Source organism: Zerene cesonia, chromosome 20, assembly GCF_012273895.1.
Source record: "Zerene cesonia ecotype Mississippi chromosome 20, Zerene_cesonia_1.1, whole genome shotgun sequence".
Classification (NCBI taxonomy): Eukaryota; Metazoa; Arthropoda; class Insecta; order Lepidoptera; family Pieridae; genus Zerene; species Zerene cesonia.
This window is the reverse complement of record NC_052121.1, coordinates 1521161-1539202: the sequence shown is the minus strand read 5'-3', so window position 1 is coordinate 1539202 and position 18042 is coordinate 1521161. Positions and strand designations below refer to the sequence as shown.

Genomic DNA, 18042 nt, shown 5'->3' with positions numbered 1-18042 from the left:
CCGTACTTAACGTTTTAACATTCATTTTAAGGTCCAGTGAATACAATATGACTTATTTACGTTTACATTTTAAATTAATTTTAGTATTTTGAATAACATGTTCATCTATTCATATATGTTTATAGAATAATGTATGACAATATTAACAACCTACTAAAAAGGAGGAGGTCATCAATTCGACTGTTTCTTTTTTGTGTTTGATACTTTATAACCCGTTACTCGTGAATCGATTTATATATATTTTTTTTTTTGAAAGCTGTCACCTGCCATGTAGTCCCATTTAAATCAGATCTAGTTCTGACAATTCTGACGGTTCAGTTTTTTATTAAAAACAATTTTAAATCATATGTTACAGTTTGTGTCGCAACTCTGGTACTTAAGACTGGCGTTACATATAACATACTATACCAATTTGTATTTTTAAACAGTAAATTTTGCAAAACACTTTTTATACAATGTATAGTTCAATTATTTTTATATAGTTCAATATCAAATCGATACATTTCACGCCACCTATTGAGAATAATGTGGTACTTCAAAAACTTTGTAGAGAGCGAGACGCTATGCCGGCGTCACCAATGATATAATCATGTGTCAAACCAGGAACATCAATGGCATGTTAACGATTACGAACAATATTATGTTTTTTTTCTGTACTCTTTACCGTAGGTTTTTATTATGTAAAATTAAAATTGTCGATGTGGATTTAGTGTAGTGTGTGTGTATATTGTAGTGCAGATTTTTTCTATTATCTCATAGTGAATGAAATTTTTTTTTGAAAAATCACAATGGAGTGTATTAATTGAATTTTATGTATGTTACAATATTTAGCGCAAAGATATACTTGTAATTGCTTACTCTTGTAAGGCGCCTTGACGTTGGTAACAGGTCGACGTGACGGGTTATATACTGATCTGAAAATGAAATTAAACTATTGATAATGTATTCTTTTATTTTATTTACATCAGCAGAAATACACTTATGCAATACCTATTATTATGTAGTTTTATCTATATCTGTATTTATAAAAACTCTGTTTTTATATATTTTCCCTACAATCACTAAAGTTTACTCCCAAAACCGATTTTGATGAAATTTGAACAGAGATAGGTATACTGAGCCTTAGTAAAGGACATACTTTTAGTCAAACATAGCATGATGACAGTGAAAGGTCGATAGAAAATTAGTGGCTTTCACGCGATATAGGCTATAACGTAGAAAACTATGTTTTTTTTATCGATCCAGTAGTTTAAAGTTTATACATTACAAACAAACAAACAATTTCTTCCTCTTTATAATATTAGTGGAAACTAGTACTAAACTGGCCAATATGCGAATACAAACTATGTATGACTCTGTGCCAAATTTTCGGACTCCGTCAGCTTTTATTAAACCCAAAGCCAAAGCAACTCACTCATGTATTATTATGTCGAACCAGATTATAGCGTAGTCAAAGAGAAGAGTTATAAACTGTAAGAAATCTAGCCTTTACCAAGTAACGCTGCTATAGTGAGCTATATTATGATCTATCAATAAATAAATAAATAAATAAAATAAGTTTATTTCTCAACCATATGCACACATACAAACAAAACGTTGGTCCCGTACCAGATATTAATCTGTATTGCAGGTAGGTATCAATATCTTTCGTATGCGTATTGCTGTCTAAGCCGACCATGGCTCGACAATATCTTGGTTACGTGTTTCGTGGTACGGGCATAGAAGTTAGGAACAGGTTGTTCCTATAAAAATTGATTGAATGATTCATATTGATAAAGGTTATCCTAAATTATAATGGATGTTGATTACTATTTTTATTGGTTTACGCTATTGTTAATTTCGGTAGCGGTAGTACGGTAGGGTTCACAGGTAGACAAATGGTCGTATCCAGGAGTTGGTATTAGTGGTTCAAACATCCCTCGATCAGTCGAAGTATTAAAATTATAAAATTTAATGTATGTCACATTTCCTTCTTTTTGACAAAATACTCTCATCATACTTTGTGGGTGCAATAAGCTCAAGAAAATACTATGTAAGTCGGTAGAACAAATTTATTTAACGTTCCTTACCGCGTACACCTATAGATAATAATTGTTACACACAATTGTTGTGTACATGTTCCACATTTAAGGTATGTAGCGTAGTAAATTAAAACTATAACGACAGTATTTTCTTGTGTTTGATTTTACGCGAGTATTATACATTTAGAAATTAAAAACTTATCAACTGGTGTCTCCCCGTGACCAAGCTCGCTGTAAAGTATTCTAAACGTTGTGTTCTAAACGGGTTAATAATATGATGAATAAATCGCGTTTAAAATCCGTTGAAAAGTTTTTAATTTCTAAACTATAATGATAATTAATAATTAGTTATTCTGTAAAATGCAACTTACGGATATGTCGGGGGAGGCCAGGGTCTTGTCCAGCTATATCCATTCTTGGTGCCGCCAAAGCCGGTCTTGGTGCCGCCGTAACCAGTCTTGGTACCGCCATAACCGGTCTTTGTGCCGCCGTAACCAGTCTTGGTGCCGCCATAACCGGTCTTTGTGCCGCCGTAACCAGTCTTGGTGCCGCCATAACCGGTCTTGGTGCCGCCATAAACCGATTTTGTCCCTCCGTAATATTGCGGCGAGTATCTCGCTTTAGTAAATTCATAGCTTTTTGCGCTTGCCGGTAAGTACGCAGGTGCTTCCACGTCCGATTGACTATAACGGTATCATATACGTTTAAAAATATTGTTGCGTAGCATGGAACTGACTTATTTTAACTCATTTTTGGTAGTTAACTATTCACATAACAATGTTGATAGTACGAGAATGCAATTATTTATAGAATCTATTTGTTTAAAAGCTCATGGTTTCAACAATTATAATATTCCTTTAGATAAATTAATTAATTAACCAATGCAATATAAATTAATCCCTATATATATCTCAATCATCATTTTAAATATTTCAAATAAATAGAATAAGAGAGGACAAAAAATTTGAATTGTGAAGCGAGTCTTCGCGCTAATTTTTTTTTTTTTCTTAAATACGCTCTTCCAGATGGGATATTTGCATGCTTAAAAAATTATTTAATTAATACCCACATAACAAAGATAAAATCATACTTTTATAAGTAAATAAAAAAAAGTAAAAACCTTCAATAATATTTATATATAAAAACTACTTACGGATTTAGTTCAGATTGTCGAATACCATAGCCAGCATCATTTAAGTATATGCTGCCTAAGAATACAAATACATATGTTAATAAATTCATTTTCTTAAAAGCCTGGTACTAGGCAGAATTATCCATTTCAACAAAATTATATAAATAGTTGAGAATAGACTGAACAGCTTGAGAATTTCAAGCTGTACTGATGCTGATGCGCTAATAATGTGTCGAATCTCTCTTATCATGCGTTTCATAAATCAGGAAATTCATACAGCGGAATCCGACGATAATATTTATCGTATATGGGATTTTACATTACAATAAAATTGGTAATGTAAAAAAGAAATTAAGTATATAAAAAAATATATCTTTACTACATTTTATAGAAATGGTGGTAAACTGCCTATTTATTATCTGTTACAAATCGTTTTCTTTCGAATTATTTAAAAAATTAAAACAAAATTTATTGACGATTTTGATTGAGACTTTACAAACGATACAGCTAACAGCAAAAATGCCGCCAAAAAAATGTTTAAAAAAGCGTAAAGATATGAAACAGGTAGGTAGCTACATTTCTATTAAAATACAAAATTGTAATTATTTTCAAGTTTTATAAGCTACACCGGTATACAAGTCTATTTTAATTAATCATTTTCAGAAACGTGCTATTGAAAGTAAGCTAATGCAATTGAGTCTTAAAATCGACGATTATATCTATAACAAAAAGCCCATATGTTTAGCAGATGCACAAAATTATAAACAAACAATTGATGCCTTTAATGAGTCGTGTCGTAAGGATATGCGTCTGATGCAGGTGAATCTTATCTTATTTTACTATCCTACTTCCTACTAATATTATAAATGCGAAAGTTTGTAAGGATGTGTGTGTGTGTTTGTTGCTCTCTGTAGGTATTTCAACGGCCCATTTGCTGGGTGGTTTTTACAGACATCCTATAAAAACCTCGTCAGCCGGTGTTAGAACTTCGATCACTGTCTCCAGATGGCGTTGCTCTCTTCTATGCGCAGCTACAGCACGCTAGTAAAGTTCTCAACAATATATGTATAAGCTATCTAGTACAATGGGTTACTATCCAGTAACCAGTACATCCAGTACATCCAGTACATCCAGTAGTCAACAAAATACAGTGTTAGTTAAAGCAGTGTTGTAAAATAGTGTAGTTAAAGTGTACAGTGCAATTCGCTCAGATCCTCCAGTGATATACAGTTTAGAATGATTTTAAAAAATGAATGCTTAGGGATCGTAACATGTCTTTCATTTTGAAGAAGTTAAATTTAAGCATTGATTCGTATGATAATTCTATTTAAATTTGCATAGATTAATCTTTAAATTGAATGAAATAGTCGGTGCGTGGTTCTAGGCAAATTATATATGTATCATCCAAATATGTTAAGTATATTATTATATTTCCTTCAAGTCTATAATGCGACATTATCATAAAATGTTCATTAAACTGTAACTAAAGGTTCGCTAAAATTTAAGTGTATTTAAAATTTGTACATATTTTTCGAAATAACGATTATCTATATAAATATAATTTAATCACCAAATGTGTTACTAAGCGTTATCTCGAAAACGTGTCGACCGTTTCGGTTATTTCTTTTTATATTTTTGTTAAAGCAGACGGAAGGTTCTTATAGTGAGTAAAAACTCACCACGGGTGAAGCCGGGGCGTACCGCTAATATTATCTTTGCTTTCGGTCAGCCCATCGAAATGTGATGCAATGATGAATTTAGTTCACTTAGTTTCGCTGTTTCTAATTTTCTTATTGATGCTGAAATATCGCTTTTGATTGACTTAGTAGATGTCCCGTAGCAAACTTAATTTTTTTTCAAATTCATCGAAATTAATCTTCACTTTCTTTATTACCTACTTATTAGTGGATTTTTAGGGTTCGTTACCACAAAAGGCAACAAAACGCAAGAATCACTTTATTGTCCGTCTGTCTTTTTTCTATTTTTTTTACGGTACAGCTTTGTACCGAATACCGGTGCACGAGTCCCACTCACACTTGGCCGGTTTTTCTTAATTTTTTCAATATTTTTTATGTTACAGGTAATAGAGAAGTTGGGCCGTTTATTGCAAACAATTATTGAGGAACATACTTCCAGCATACCAATTGAACCAACGGATAAAAATTGCGATTCAATCATATGTACAAACTCCAACTCTTTGGAAACCCAAAACATAAACGCTCCGTTAGAGGCAGAAATAACTCAAGAGATCGAGGCTAATTCTACTTGTTACGATACACACTTTACCCCAAAAATAAATACAGATAATGCCACAAACCTCAATCTTAATAATGATATCAACAATACTGCTGAAATTCAAAAGCACGTGAAAGATTTTGAAATTACAAATTCCACAACCAATACGAAAATCGGTCATGATACCCATAGTGAAGAAAATGTTAACTTAACTGACGCAAAAAATAATGAATCAAATGTTTCATGGAAACTAAACATTCAGAACATAATGGACACTAAAACTGGAAATGCATATGAGACACAAGTAATAAACTACCCTGATGACGATTTGCAATCGAGAAATGCGCCAGATGCTACTAAAACTATTAATGAAAATACAAATACATTTACCGTTAAAGTAACCCCTGGTGATGGCCGTGTAAATAATCAAACTGCAGCGGCACAAACAGTTAAAAATAAAAGAAAGAAAAATGACTTAAATACTGTAAACTTGCCCGCTTTTAAAAATTCCACAACTATAACTCCTAAAAAACCGAACATATTGAATTCGAATAAAAAGTCGAAACAAACAAAAACTCACTTGACATGGATAGAGAATATCAAATACGTCCGAGAAGTAAGCGTTGATGAATACGACCCCAAATTGAGGGAACTCTCCGAATCGTTTTGGCACAATTGCGTTTTTCCAAGTGATTGGGAGAACGAATTCATCGACTAAAACAGTTTAAGGTTTACTTCAATAAAAGACTGTTAAATTAATATTATTTATTTATTTACCATAAAAGACGTAACGACAAAATTCAAAGCAACTTTACTAATACTAAATAGAGAGAACGTTAACAAGGAAATGAACATTAGGCCCGATTAGGCTTACGCTTATTTACTAACTATATAAATTCACATCGACCAAAATTGTTTTAAAAAATTACATTTTCATTTATTTGTGTAGGTCTCTTTAAACTTTAAATACAACATATACATAAAACACGAGGCAAGTTTAACTCTAAAAATACACACTGCTAGGAATTATAGTGTTTTAAAATTATGATTCTGGATCGCATCGTTGTTACTATCCGAACAGCTAAAGAACTTTTTTAGTACCGACGACGACGATATATATATATATATTGATATGATGACTCATCCGACAAACATTGCTACTAAATGAAAGCCATAGTCCTCTTTTTTAAATAGGAGAATGATTCCGACTGATCTACCACAAAAAGACAATTTTCATCTCTATTAATATTATATTAGCGGTCCGCCCCGGCTTCGCCCGTGGTACATATTAGCCTATAGCCTTCTTCAATAAATGGGCTATCTAACACTGAAAGAATTTTTAAAATCGGATCAGTTTTTGATCAGTTGAGATTAGTGCGTTCATACAAACAAACTCTTTAGCTTTATAATATTGTTTTATAGATTTGAAAATTTTGTAGGTATCAAAATAATATCAACATTAATTCAAAACGTAAACGTAAACATTTTAGTTTAATAATAATTGTTATTTCATATAAACAATTAAATGTGACACCAACACTTATTATCATTCGGGTTTTTACGATTGATTGCATTTCTTGGTAATAACTACGATTATAAATATACAGAATTTTATCTAGCTTATTGTTTTGTTATTACATATTATATATATAAGCATTCAATCGTAATTATTGATAAGGAATATTTTACTTGATTTATAACATTAGATTTACAATAATTATACGAAAGCTACTTTACTTTATATGGTACAACAGTAAAGTGAATATCTCTTTTTAATACATCTAGCAACACTATATGATATTCATCCATTAATTCATTCATATATACTTTAGTTTATAACAATATTATCACGCAATTGAAATATATTATTAACATCGATATTATATATAACTTTACAATGAAAATTATTTTAAACAGTACTATCATCTGAATTTTGTACTTGATAACAAAAAAAATATGTACATAAAATGCTATATTATACGTTTGTTGTAATTTAAATTACACAAAACATAATATCTGATCTAAATTTGTACTACTCAATTAGTACTTAACTATTAATAAAAATATATATTTAATCATTAGACAAATATTTACTAATCTCATTTGTAATTATAAATCAATCATAATAAAATTGATTGATTGAGTTGCTACAGTAACTAACACATATTTAAGATAACTGACATACGATTTAATAACATTTTTAAATATTTATTTCGTTATAAATGCTACCGTTAAAATTTGTTTTTCGTCAGATTGCGTTTTCCCTAGACATAGCTTATTTGTCACTTTTGTTAAAACTAACTAGCAATAACAATCTACCATACTACTACTTGTTTTTCTTATCATTAAAGAAAAAAAATATTAAGAATATATTCTTACACTAAAAACATAAATGTTTAAAATTTCCGTTTATTATGTCTCTTTACCATATACCAAATAAAACCCATACACCTAACTGACTCGCTTTTAAAAGACGTTTTCACAATAAGAACTATGAAGTTTTGATTTAACTAACATTCAATTTAACTAAAACTAGTTTTAACACAAGTTCTAACTAGGAAAAACGCGTTCCGACGAAAAGCAGGCTTTAACTGTGACATGAACAAAACAAGTTAAATATTAAATGATACACATTCACTATATAAAATTTCTCACTCAAAAAACAAATAATTTCAATCATAGAACAGGTGCCCAATAACCCAATATCACAGATAATAAATATAATTATCAAGTAAAATAAATAGATATTTTAAATTTAATACATATGACAATCTTACGTAATATTTTGAGCATTTTCTCACCAGTATTTTTAAATAAGAATAAACAAATATCCCTATGGAGAAAAGAAAACGCTACGATTTTATAAAAAAATAAAAATCTTATGAAGACATACATACATAAGGCGCATTCAATTAGCTAGTAATATGAACTATGTTTTAAGAATGTTTTATATCTCAAATGCGAAATAGCGAGAAAAATATGTTACACACATTAATTAAATTTACAACTAAAATCAACGATCTTAAAAAACACATACGATGCAAGTACGTAATTTATAATGAATATATCGCAAATCTAACAGCTAGAGAACGGTATAACCTCCAATCCCCTTCTATTCCTTACTAAATTTAAACTTTGAAAAATTTTTGCGGTAATATTTAAAAATTTTTTTTTTTTTGGTGTCCAAGCCAACTCTAACACATTTCCTAGAAGTTTGTACCTTTTTCGATTCAACGCAACGGTTTTAATACATCATTCTATGTAATCGATATCATCATCAGCCCATATATGTTCCCACTGCTGGGACACAGGCCTTCTATCTATCAGGCCATAATCCACCACGCTGGCCAAGTGCGGGTTGGCAGATGTCACATGTCGTCTCACTTTTAATTCTCGGACATATCGGTTTCCTCACGATATTTTCCTTCATCGTTTCGAGCAGTGGTGATGTTATCCACATGCGCAGATAAATTGAAAAATTTATTTTCCAGCACCTCATTTCTCACCGCTCACCTGGTCTCGAACCCCCGACTTAAAGTCCGAGGTCCACTGAGCACTGAGCCACCACTTTTTTATTTTTAATGTGAATTTCATCAATCATAACATATAACAACACTTGACCTGACATGACCATGACATGAGTTGGAGGCCCCGAGACAAATTCACGATTAAGGCCCATACGAAGTGCCCCTAATCGAAGGTCTATCTGTACAAAATGTATCTATAACCATCCCACAAAATATATATATATGGCAACAATAAACACGCCTCTTCCCAGTTCATTCCTAAATTCCCATTGTCTATCCTTTCCTTATCCTTAACCCCTTAAGTGTGAGCAACACATTGGCAGAGTGTGTGTGAAGGGGCGTTCATGGGCGGTAGTGATCGCTTACCATCACCGAACCACCAGCTCAGTTAAACAAAACGCAACCGCTGACTACCCTCAAAACTGACGAAAACGACCTAGAAGCTGAACTTCCCTCGCACTTTGAAAAAGCCCATGCTCGTCTTATTGTGTAGCAGTGACGTGATGCCGAGGTAGCTCTGTATCACAATGGGCGAGTGGTGGATGCAGCACGAGCTCGACGGCATGCCCTCTATGGCCCGCTGCAGCTTTTGGGCGAAGGTCTCCATGTCGTAGGTGGATCTCTCTTCCGCGCCACCGTCTATAAACACAAAAAAAATGATTTACACTCACAATAAAAAACTGTCGTAGATTGACACTATGTGGAATCACACACACGCACACACTCACACATTCACAAATACATTATATTTTCTCTCACATACTCAGCAACAATATTTAGTCTCAAATCTTAGATCTTTTTGTTTAAATTGTTAATTTGTGGAAATTATTTCTTGTATGAATGATAGAGGAAGAGTGAGAAGGAAACGGGCCTGCCGCTGCCCAACTCACCGTATGAAACAGTAGCATGGTACTATTTCACGCCGGTCTTCTATGGGTGTATAGTACTTCCCCGAACTGGCCCAATTCATACCGAAACGTGCCCAACTCCGACTAATAAAAGGCTTCGCCCACCCTTTGCATATGAAAGGCTGCGTACGGAAACAGCATCACGCCATACCAATACTAAACCTAACTATTCGAGTGCTGAATGCTTTGAACTTTTCCATCACAGATAATTTACTTCAAACATACCTTTATGCCAATATATAGGGTGTGAAGCGAAAGTGATAAATGGCACATCTTGGCTGAACGGGTTCCACACCGTCTTCAGAGGCAGCGGCTCCCCCTTATTCCACATCATACGGACCCCGCGGAGGTTACGCTCCCTAGAAATAGCAAGTTTATATACGATTAATTAATAAAAATAATTAGATATTGCACGATTGTAGTGAATCTTTGAGTTTTCAAAACTTCGATAATATACTTGACCTATTATTGTAAAATTATATAATTTTAAGCAAAAAGTACGTCTTTCTTCTTTAAGTTAAATAATGTTGTTTGTATGAGGAGAGAGGTTTAAATGTAATTCATTATTTTTTTAAGTGAACAATCTTCTCGTTTTATATATTGAAGTAATTTTTAAAAAGTTTTATAAGACGGATATATTATACTTCATAATAAATTTTATTCACATCGTTTCTTTTACGTGAACTAAGCATAAATCATACTCAATTGTCCTTAATATATTTTTAACCGAATTTTGAATTTAGGATCTCAATGCTACGACGTAAACCGCGCTTACCATTATATGTAGTACTAATCTTTGAACAATGACCATAAATGACCTTTAATTTTTTATAATTTTACAAGTAATTTACAATACTTAAAGACAAAACCTTGTTATTTATCAAAAAACAATCATAATTTGCATATCACATTATTTTTTTTATTGCATAATAAGATATCTATGTTAATTTAATTTAATTATATATAAAATACATTAGTTCGTATCAAAAATCATTTATTATTGAAATTACAAACTGGTTTCTCAAAGAACTCAACTCGTAAATTTAATGATAAAAGTGTAAAATGTTACTCATAAATAAAGAGAGAAAAAGTGGAAAGATTAAGAAATAGAAAGCAATCACAAGAAGCACACTACGCAGCTCTTTATAACAATACATTATGAGACAATGATACGAAATAAATTCTTCAAAGAAGATTTTAGCATTGCATCTATTCGCATGAAAGATGATAGTAAAGTAAAGAAAACATCCAAGCATTACGATTTAAGATAAAATTTACTGCCTATGCCGTCTCTTTCTAACTTACGGTTTTACAAAGAGTTAGAGTGAGACAGACTATTTTATCTTCAATCACAATAGAAAATAGGCTTGGAACCTAAGGAGAGAGGAGACTGGAGTACTGTTATGGTTGAACAATTTTTCAGTATCATTGATAGATTCATAGCTGCCACCCAATCAAATTAGTCTTCTGAACATAATCATTTAAGATGACTGTACATTCATTTCGACAAAACTTATTAAGAAATAAATAAATAATAACTTTTTTTATTAACATAAATAGACTATACATCTGTATTATGCATGTACTATAAATTTTATTTTAGACTACACATCGAAAATATAAAAAAAAAATATTTTCCTGGTTCAGACATACATTCTCCATTGCTTAACTTTGAATGCAACAAGTATATCCCCGATACAAAATACAGATACACAATAGCATATTCATATGCCATTGCATACTGTGGATATGGACAAACAAAATCAGGCAGATCCGCAAATCTATCATTCACATAACCACAAATAATCCAATCTCTTCATCACTTGAACATAAATAGCGCATCTACAGCAACTCAAAGTACCTAGGTTCAAAGTATTTGGGATCGAACGGTTTAGCGCTGTCGTCGGCGGCGGCGGGCCTGCGGCAGAGGCGGTCTATCACGCAGTCTTTGACCACGGTAGTCACGCCCGTCGCGAAACCGTTAAGACGACTATAACACGGGTTAGATTTAGTTATTGACCCTTTGTGTGGACAGAGACTATGTATATAACATAAGCACGGATAGTTCTGTGATGGTTAATGACAATGTGTAGTCGAGTCGGTTTAATTATCCACTTTTCAATCCCAATTCATTTTGAAGATCCTCCTATATGGAGTTGGGATGTAAATAGACTGAATAGTGCAAAATTTCTGTTAGGACATATTTGTATTCATATATTAGGCACAATACAAGTAGTAAAGTCAGATCTTATATTGGTCATAATGTAAATTCTTTATACTGTTCTGTCTGTAATCTGTGCCTAGTAGAAACATATCAAATTTCCTTTACTGTCTCATTAATTTATAATGACGCATAAAATACACATTTGCACTGCCTTCTTGTCATAATTAAAACATTCAAAATAATAAACAGGATGATAAATTAGGCACAAATCTATAAAACATAACTATCACCACATAGATAATAACTTACGGAACTAAAGATGATGGTGGATACACTAATTCTCCAATAACAACAGTGTCTAAATCATCTAGGTATGTCTTCCGAAAGTCCAGTTGCTTCATCGCAATGAAATCATACTTTATTGTCATTACTAGCCGTGATGTTAATAGGACAATCCTCTCTTTTTCGTTGTCCCAAAGTGTGATTCTGTAAAAAATAAACAACTTGATGCTTTACTGAGCAACAATGAAGTTAACACAGCCATGCAGTTCTGTTTCATATTATTAACAGACCCTATTAATATTATAAATGCAAATGTAACTGTCATTACATTTCTTCTTCACGCCCCAATCTCTGAACCAAATTAGATGAAATTTGGTACAGAAATAGCTTGAGATCTAAGAAAGAATGTTAGTTTTTATCCTGGAAACCCCACAAAATGGGAATGAGACAGGTAAAACCCTGTGACTGTCTATCTTCTCTTTTGATGTCACATTCAAATCCACAAGCCTTTCAATTATAATTGCCTTTCAATGTGAAAATTAAATATTTTGTAGTTTTAAGACCTCTTATTACTGTTTAAGCAATAAGACCTGCCTATTGGGTTCTTCATATTGGTAAAGATTCACAATAGCATTTGATAACATATATAACAAAATAATAATCCTCACTCGGTCAACAGCCAAGACCCCAGATATTCCCCATCTTCGGGAAACAATAAAGCAGTAATGCATTCCTGTATAGCATTTTCCACAACACCCCTGCGGAATGTAAAGAAGTCCTTAATATTATCCTTGTCAAAGGGAACATCATATCTTGGGTACACAGTGTGAGCTTGTTGTGGTGCATTCTCATTATTTGACGTGCTTTGATCCTGTCTTGCATCTGAAATTAATATAATGCTGTTAACCATTTTACTAGCACCTTTTTGTGGCCTTAGTCACAGGCCTTATATATTTAGACTTGTTTATTAGGCAGATCCACACAGAGCTTTATCAGTGCAGCTCAGAATAAATCTGTCCTAATAAAAGTAGCAAAATAAACACAGTAAGAATTAAAGATTGAAGGCCTTTAATGCTAGTAAAAGGCAACCATAAAGCATGACCTTATGTATAGATATATGTAATACCTTAAACTGATAACATTTCACATAACCATTTTTCAATCCATAGTACTACTAATTAAAGGTTGAAAAAAAAATTAACTTAAGAAATCTGATAGTGTATATTTACGCAATATGACATGTTTATCTATTCATTCCTATGTCAAATATATTTCCATACAAAATATTTATAATGGATTACTATAATGTAAAGTGAATTATATAAAACTAAAACTAAATCTATTCTAAGAGATGTATTCAAATGTTTTTGTATGTTGTACTTGACAATATATTTATAGAGTGAAAATTAATAGTTATTTATTTGTTAAGACAATGTATTTATCTTTTCAGCAATTAAACTAAGTTCAAAGCATGAAAATTACCCATAATACGTAATAAGAGTGCATTATTTTATAATTTTGTGACGATCTTATCGATCGAAAATTACCTGCAAACGAAGATGCCGAAGAAGATAGAGAATCAGCACCAGATAACACGGATGGATTTGCGTTTAATGGAGTTTTTATTTTATTATGACTTGGCGTCACACCTTTGCTTCTATTTTCCGGATTTCCTGCACCACCATTTTCAGTAGAAAGTTCCAGCGTACCTCCACGGAATTCCACATCATCTTCTAAAAGATCTCCCATGTTTATCTTTTCAACAATATTTTTTTACCACAAACAAAAAATAGCCCAAATATTACACAGAATCGACCGGTTGATTAAGCCTAATCCAATCAAAGATTCAATTTCTAAATATCGCTGAATCCTGAGCGCTGATTGGTCGCAAAATACGTATACCGAATGTGAAGTTGTCATAATGACATTGACATAAGACATTGTAAAAGACAGCTGAGGTTTAATAATAGAGCTTCTTATCATAGATAGAGTATCTATCCTTTTCAACCACTACGTACTATATACTTTGTTACAAGGAGTACAAGGACGTAAAGCTAATAGTTTAACGTCTTCGCGTTGTCCGTCATGGATTTAGTACCTGCTATATCTATGGATAATATAGTATTTTAGCAGTTAAAACAAAAAAAACAAGCCATACATTTTTGAATTAAAAATTGTGTTGTCAAATTACCATCATATGCAATTGACCCCTATTCTATAGATATCTAATGGCTATACTTATAAAGTTCATTGACATAGATTTAAATATCGTTTTTTTTTATTATCCAATTTAATACTACGATCGTAGCGAAATGTCTATGTGAGGTAATGCATATGTATATTGAATTATATTCATTATTTTAGATTCAAAATGTTCAATCTGATCAATAGATGTCCTTAGCAAGTCTCTTCAATTAACAATTAAGTTCTTAAATGAACAATAAATTTATTTTAATGTTCAAAATAATTGTACCTATACACTTAATTTTATCATAAGCAATATATCATAGGTAAGTATTAATGCTTACAAATAAATTGTAATTAATTCCGTACCTTCAGGTAATTACCGATAAAATTGTTCTATTTCTCAATGAAATTAAACATATTGTAACTCACAAACAAAGCGCTATGCCGTCTGTCGAGTTATTTTTTATTGTTGTTGTTATTTTCATACTTTTTTATTTAAATTATAAAAAGACATATTCGTATTGGAAAGAAAAGAATATTGTCCACGATAAACCATGGCCCATAATTGGAAACAATGTTCACATCTTATTTGGAATGAAAACAAATGCTGAAATTGGCGTTTTAATGTGCCAAAAATATCCGAATGAAGATTTTATAGGCTATTACCGAGGCGAAGTTCGTGAATTGTATGTGACAAATCCAAAATATTACAAGTATATTTTAAATTTGGATTTTGATCACTTTTATATTCGAGGAGTGGAAGGAGACCCAAGTAAAGAACGAATGATGTTGAATTTATTTCATTCTAGCGGTGGTTATTGGCGCCTCTTGCGACAAAGACTGACACCTGCATTTACCAATTACAAACTGACAAAAATGTTTCCATTGATCGTGACGTGTGCTGAAAAACTACAACTCGCAGCTGGTGATGTGGTCAAGCGTGGAGGGGTTGTAGATGCATTCAACATGATGTCACGGTACTCTATGGAATGCATATGTTCAAGCAGTTTTGGGTTAGATACAGATATATTGAGTGAAGAAAATTCAAAATTTATGCAATTAGGAGAAAAAATTTTTGTAAGAACTGGGTGGCAGACCCATATAATTGCATTACTTCAATCAATTCCGTCTTTAAAGATCGTATTCGAATCTTTCATCAGATCTTTTTATATAGATCCAAGAGTGAAACGAGCTTTAATAGATTTAGTAATAAAATTACGGGAAGAGCGGAACTACAAGGCGAGCGCTCGTAACGATATTATCGATCTATTGATTGAATTAGAAGCTCTAGGTACAATGAAAGGTGAATCATTCGAAAAGAAAAATCCCGATGGGTCACCAGTCGAAATAGAGCTTGAAATGGACGTAGAGATATTTGCAGCACAAATATATATTTTCTTCGCAGCAGGCTATTCTACCTCAGCAATCGCAACATCAACAACGTTACATTATCTCGCTTTTAACCCTGACGTGCAAAGAAGGATACAGAAGGACATAGACGAAGTATTTGCGAAACACGATAACAAAATTTGTTATGAATCGATCTCCGAGTTGAAATTATTGGAGATGGCTTTGAAGGAATCGATGAGGCTATTTCCACCGTCCAATCCTATGTCACGTATATGTACAAAGAAATATACTTTTCCAGGGACTGATGTAACTATAGATCCGGGTGTCAGGGTTGTAATACCAACCCGTGCTCTTAACTATGATGAAAAATTATATGAAAATCCCACAGAATATAGACCTGAGAGATTCTTACCCGAAGAGATAAATAAGAGGCCCAAGTACACTTTCTTAGCGTTTGGTGAGGGACAAAGGAAATGTATTGGTAAGATTTTTTTCACAATGACGTCAGTGGTGTGAAAACCTTTGAAACCATACTACAAAAACCAAACACTTGAAATTTTATAATACGTAATTAACGCGAAGGTTTATTTTCTCTCATTGCACTGCCACTACTGGCTAGTGCCAGAACCTTTACTGAAATCCAGGGCCGGTCAATTGGTCATTCGCGGCTCTAGCTGCACGCAGCACGCGATTTCACCCGTATTCATTAATAGTACAAAATATTCTTAGGATTCTCAAAAACGACAATTGCTATTATTTATAGCCTACTGGCTGCGCCCCGCGGTTTCACCCGCGTAATTTCGTATCCCGTAGGAATATCGGAAAAAAAGTAGCCTATATGTTATTCCAGTTGTCCAGCTATCTACGTACCGAATTTCATTGCAATCGGCTCATTAGTCTTTGCGTGAAAGAGTGTGAAACACACACACATCCTTACAAACTTTCGCATTTATAATATAAGTAGGATAGGATAGTAGGAAGGATAGTATGTAGTATGGTTTCCCAGATTTGGGGTCTCAACCAAACAAAATTGGTAAGTTTACGTTCAGCAAGAAATCAACATCTCTAAAATTTTTCAGGATACAGACTAGGTACAATGCAGTCCATCGCCGGCGTAGCAGCAATCCTGCAAAAATTCTCAGTGGTTCCGGCGCCAAACTCTAAGAAGGATCTTAAGATTAACCGTAAAGTCTTTCACGTCCAACAGGTGGAAGGGGGATTGCCTGTGAAGTTGGTTCACAGGACATCTGTGAATTAACATTTGAAACGAACGATGCTGTGCAAAAAATTGATGGATATAAAGCGATTTCCCGCTTCCGAAATAGCTATTAAATGCATAACTGTATTGTATGACCTATTAAATGCATAACTGTAATTGTGAAGCTACTTAGTTATATTGAAATAAAATATAGCCATTTAAATTTAGAATATTTAAACATTTAACTCAAGCTAACGCGATTAATATTTATAAATTTTAAAATGAATAACATCCATTGGTTTTCAGATTTTTAAATATTGGACATCGTTACCGACTAACCAGCTATATCTTTCCTCTATCTCGGTTCTATTTAAATGACATTATTTCTTAGTTTCTGTAAAATATACCGAATAAATGTTTTTGTTTTATTTATGTATTTAGTGTATTTTATTGCTACGAGAATACGTTCTGTTAACGTCTTCAGTAATTAATAATTTACAAATTTAATACTAAAACCCTTCTCGAGAACTAAGCTATCCCTTGGTGAAAACACAATGAGAATCGGTGTAGTAGTTTTAGAGTTTATCGCGAACAGACAGAGGGACTGCAGCAGCAGCAGGAGATGCATTCGTTCTATAATATATAGTCATTAATAATCCAATGATCACAGCTTCCAATAAATGAATGATATACCTTTCACTGAGAAGTAAATGTTTGTATACTTCCCCCAGTAAAGTAGTCTAGAAACAGTATAAATTTTTAAAATAACAAAAAAAAACATAATGCCAACCGTTACCTTATCGAATAATTTAACTTCATGTACCGTTCTTTAGTGATAATGGAATACGTAATTATCAATGTTAAATTATTTGGTCCTATCATATAAGCTGTTTGCACAGCGGAATCTTTATATTTAATCGATCTTAATTATCGAACAAAATGTATAGCATATTGGTTGTGTCATGTATACTTAGTCTGGCCATAAATACTGTTACACTTAATTATAAAAAAATATTACATTTGAATTTCGAATCTGTC

General features: G+C 32.6%; 4 protein-coding genes across 5 annotated transcripts in view; 2 read left to right on the top strand and 2 right to left on the bottom strand.

Moving 5' to 3' along the window:
- The window catches only part of LOC119834824 (hemocytin), a 50442-nt gene extending 47074 nt beyond the window's left edge, over nucleotides 1-3368 (bottom strand). Inside the window, exons 1-3 of the mRNA XM_038359334.1 lie at nucleotides 3175-3368; nucleotides 2393-2704; nucleotides 859-914 (exon numbers count right to left, since the gene is read on the bottom strand). Of these exons, the coding sequence (XP_038215262.1) occupies nucleotides 859-914; nucleotides 2393-2704; nucleotides 3175-3263 (457 nt within the window). The 5' untranslated portion in view covers nucleotides 3264-3368. The remainder of the gene's footprint in view (nucleotides 1-858; nucleotides 915-2392; nucleotides 2705-3174) is intronic.
- A 304-nt stretch (nucleotides 3369-3672) lies between these two features.
- LOC119834823 (putative mediator of RNA polymerase II transcription subunit 24) lies at nucleotides 3673-6106 on the top strand. Its single transcript, XM_038359333.1, has 3 exons — nucleotides 3673-3717; nucleotides 3817-3972; nucleotides 5234-6106. The coding sequence occupies exons 1-3, from the start codon at nucleotides 3673-3675 to the stop codon at nucleotides 6104-6106; spliced, it is 1074 nt and encodes a 357-aa protein (XP_038215261.1).
- A 687-nt stretch (nucleotides 6107-6793) lies between these two features.
- Nucleotides 6794-14127, bottom strand: LOC119835113 (tumor protein p63-regulated gene 1-like protein). Of its 2 annotated transcripts, XM_038359758.1 has the most exons (6): nucleotides 13817-14018; nucleotides 12938-13151; nucleotides 12297-12473; nucleotides 11685-11813; nucleotides 10049-10182; nucleotides 6795-9554 (listed from the first exon to the last, which is right to left on the bottom strand). In XM_038359758.1, exons 1-6 carry the CDS (start codon nucleotides 14016-14018, stop codon nucleotides 9352-9354), a joined length of 1059 nt encoding a protein of 352 aa, XP_038215686.1. In that variant the 3' UTR covers nucleotides 6795-9351. The 2 variants fall into 2 exon arrangements, with proteins under 2 accessions (XP_038215687.1, XP_038215686.1); XM_038359759.1 differs by lacking the exon at nucleotides 11685-11813 and having other exon boundaries at nucleotides 6794-9554; nucleotides 13817-14127.
- A 1075-nt stretch (nucleotides 14128-15202) lies between these two features.
- Nucleotides 15203-17178, top strand: LOC119835112 (cytochrome P450 6B6-like). The gene is made up of 2 exons (XM_038359757.1): nucleotides 15203-16287; nucleotides 16886-17178. The coding sequence occupies exons 1-2, from the start codon at nucleotides 15240-15242 to the stop codon at nucleotides 17062-17064; spliced, it is 1227 nt and encodes a 408-aa protein (XP_038215685.1). The 5' UTR covers nucleotides 15203-15239; the 3' UTR covers nucleotides 17065-17178.
- Nucleotides 17179-18042: the final 864 nt, after the last annotated feature.

Bases quoted from the DNA above. Each gene is read 5' to 3' on its own strand.
- LOC119834823 (XM_038359333.1), top strand. From the start codon at position 3,673: ATGCCGCCAAAAAAATGTTTAAAAAAGCGTAAAGATATGAAACAG. The intron at 3,718-3,816 runs GTAGGTAGCTAC...AATCATTTTCAG, and splicing joins AGCGTAAAGATATGAAACAG to AAACGTGCTATTGAAAGTAA. The intron at 3,973-5,233 runs GTGAATCTTATC...TTTATGTTACAG, and splicing joins AGGATATGCGTCTGATGCAG to GTAATAGAGAAGTTGGGCCG.
- LOC119835112 (XM_038359757.1), top strand. From the start codon at position 15,240: ATGATGTTGAATTTATTTCATTCTAGCGGTGGTTATTGGCGCCTCTTG. The intron at 16,288-16,885 runs GTAAGATTTTTT...AAAATTTTTCAG, and splicing joins GGGACAAAGGAAATGTATTG to GATACAGACTAGGTACAATG.
- LOC119835113 (XM_038359758.1), bottom strand. From the start codon at position 14,018: ATGGGAGATCTTTTAGAAGATGATGTGGAATTCCGTGGAGGTACGCTG. The intron at 13,152-13,816 runs GTAATTTTCGAT...TATTAATTTCAG, and splicing joins TTCGGCATCTTCGTTTGCAG to ATGCAAGACAGGATCAAAGC. The intron at 12,474-12,937 runs GTGAGGATTATT...TATTTTTTACAG, and splicing joins GGGTCTTGGCTGTTGACCGA to AATCACACTTTGGGACAACG.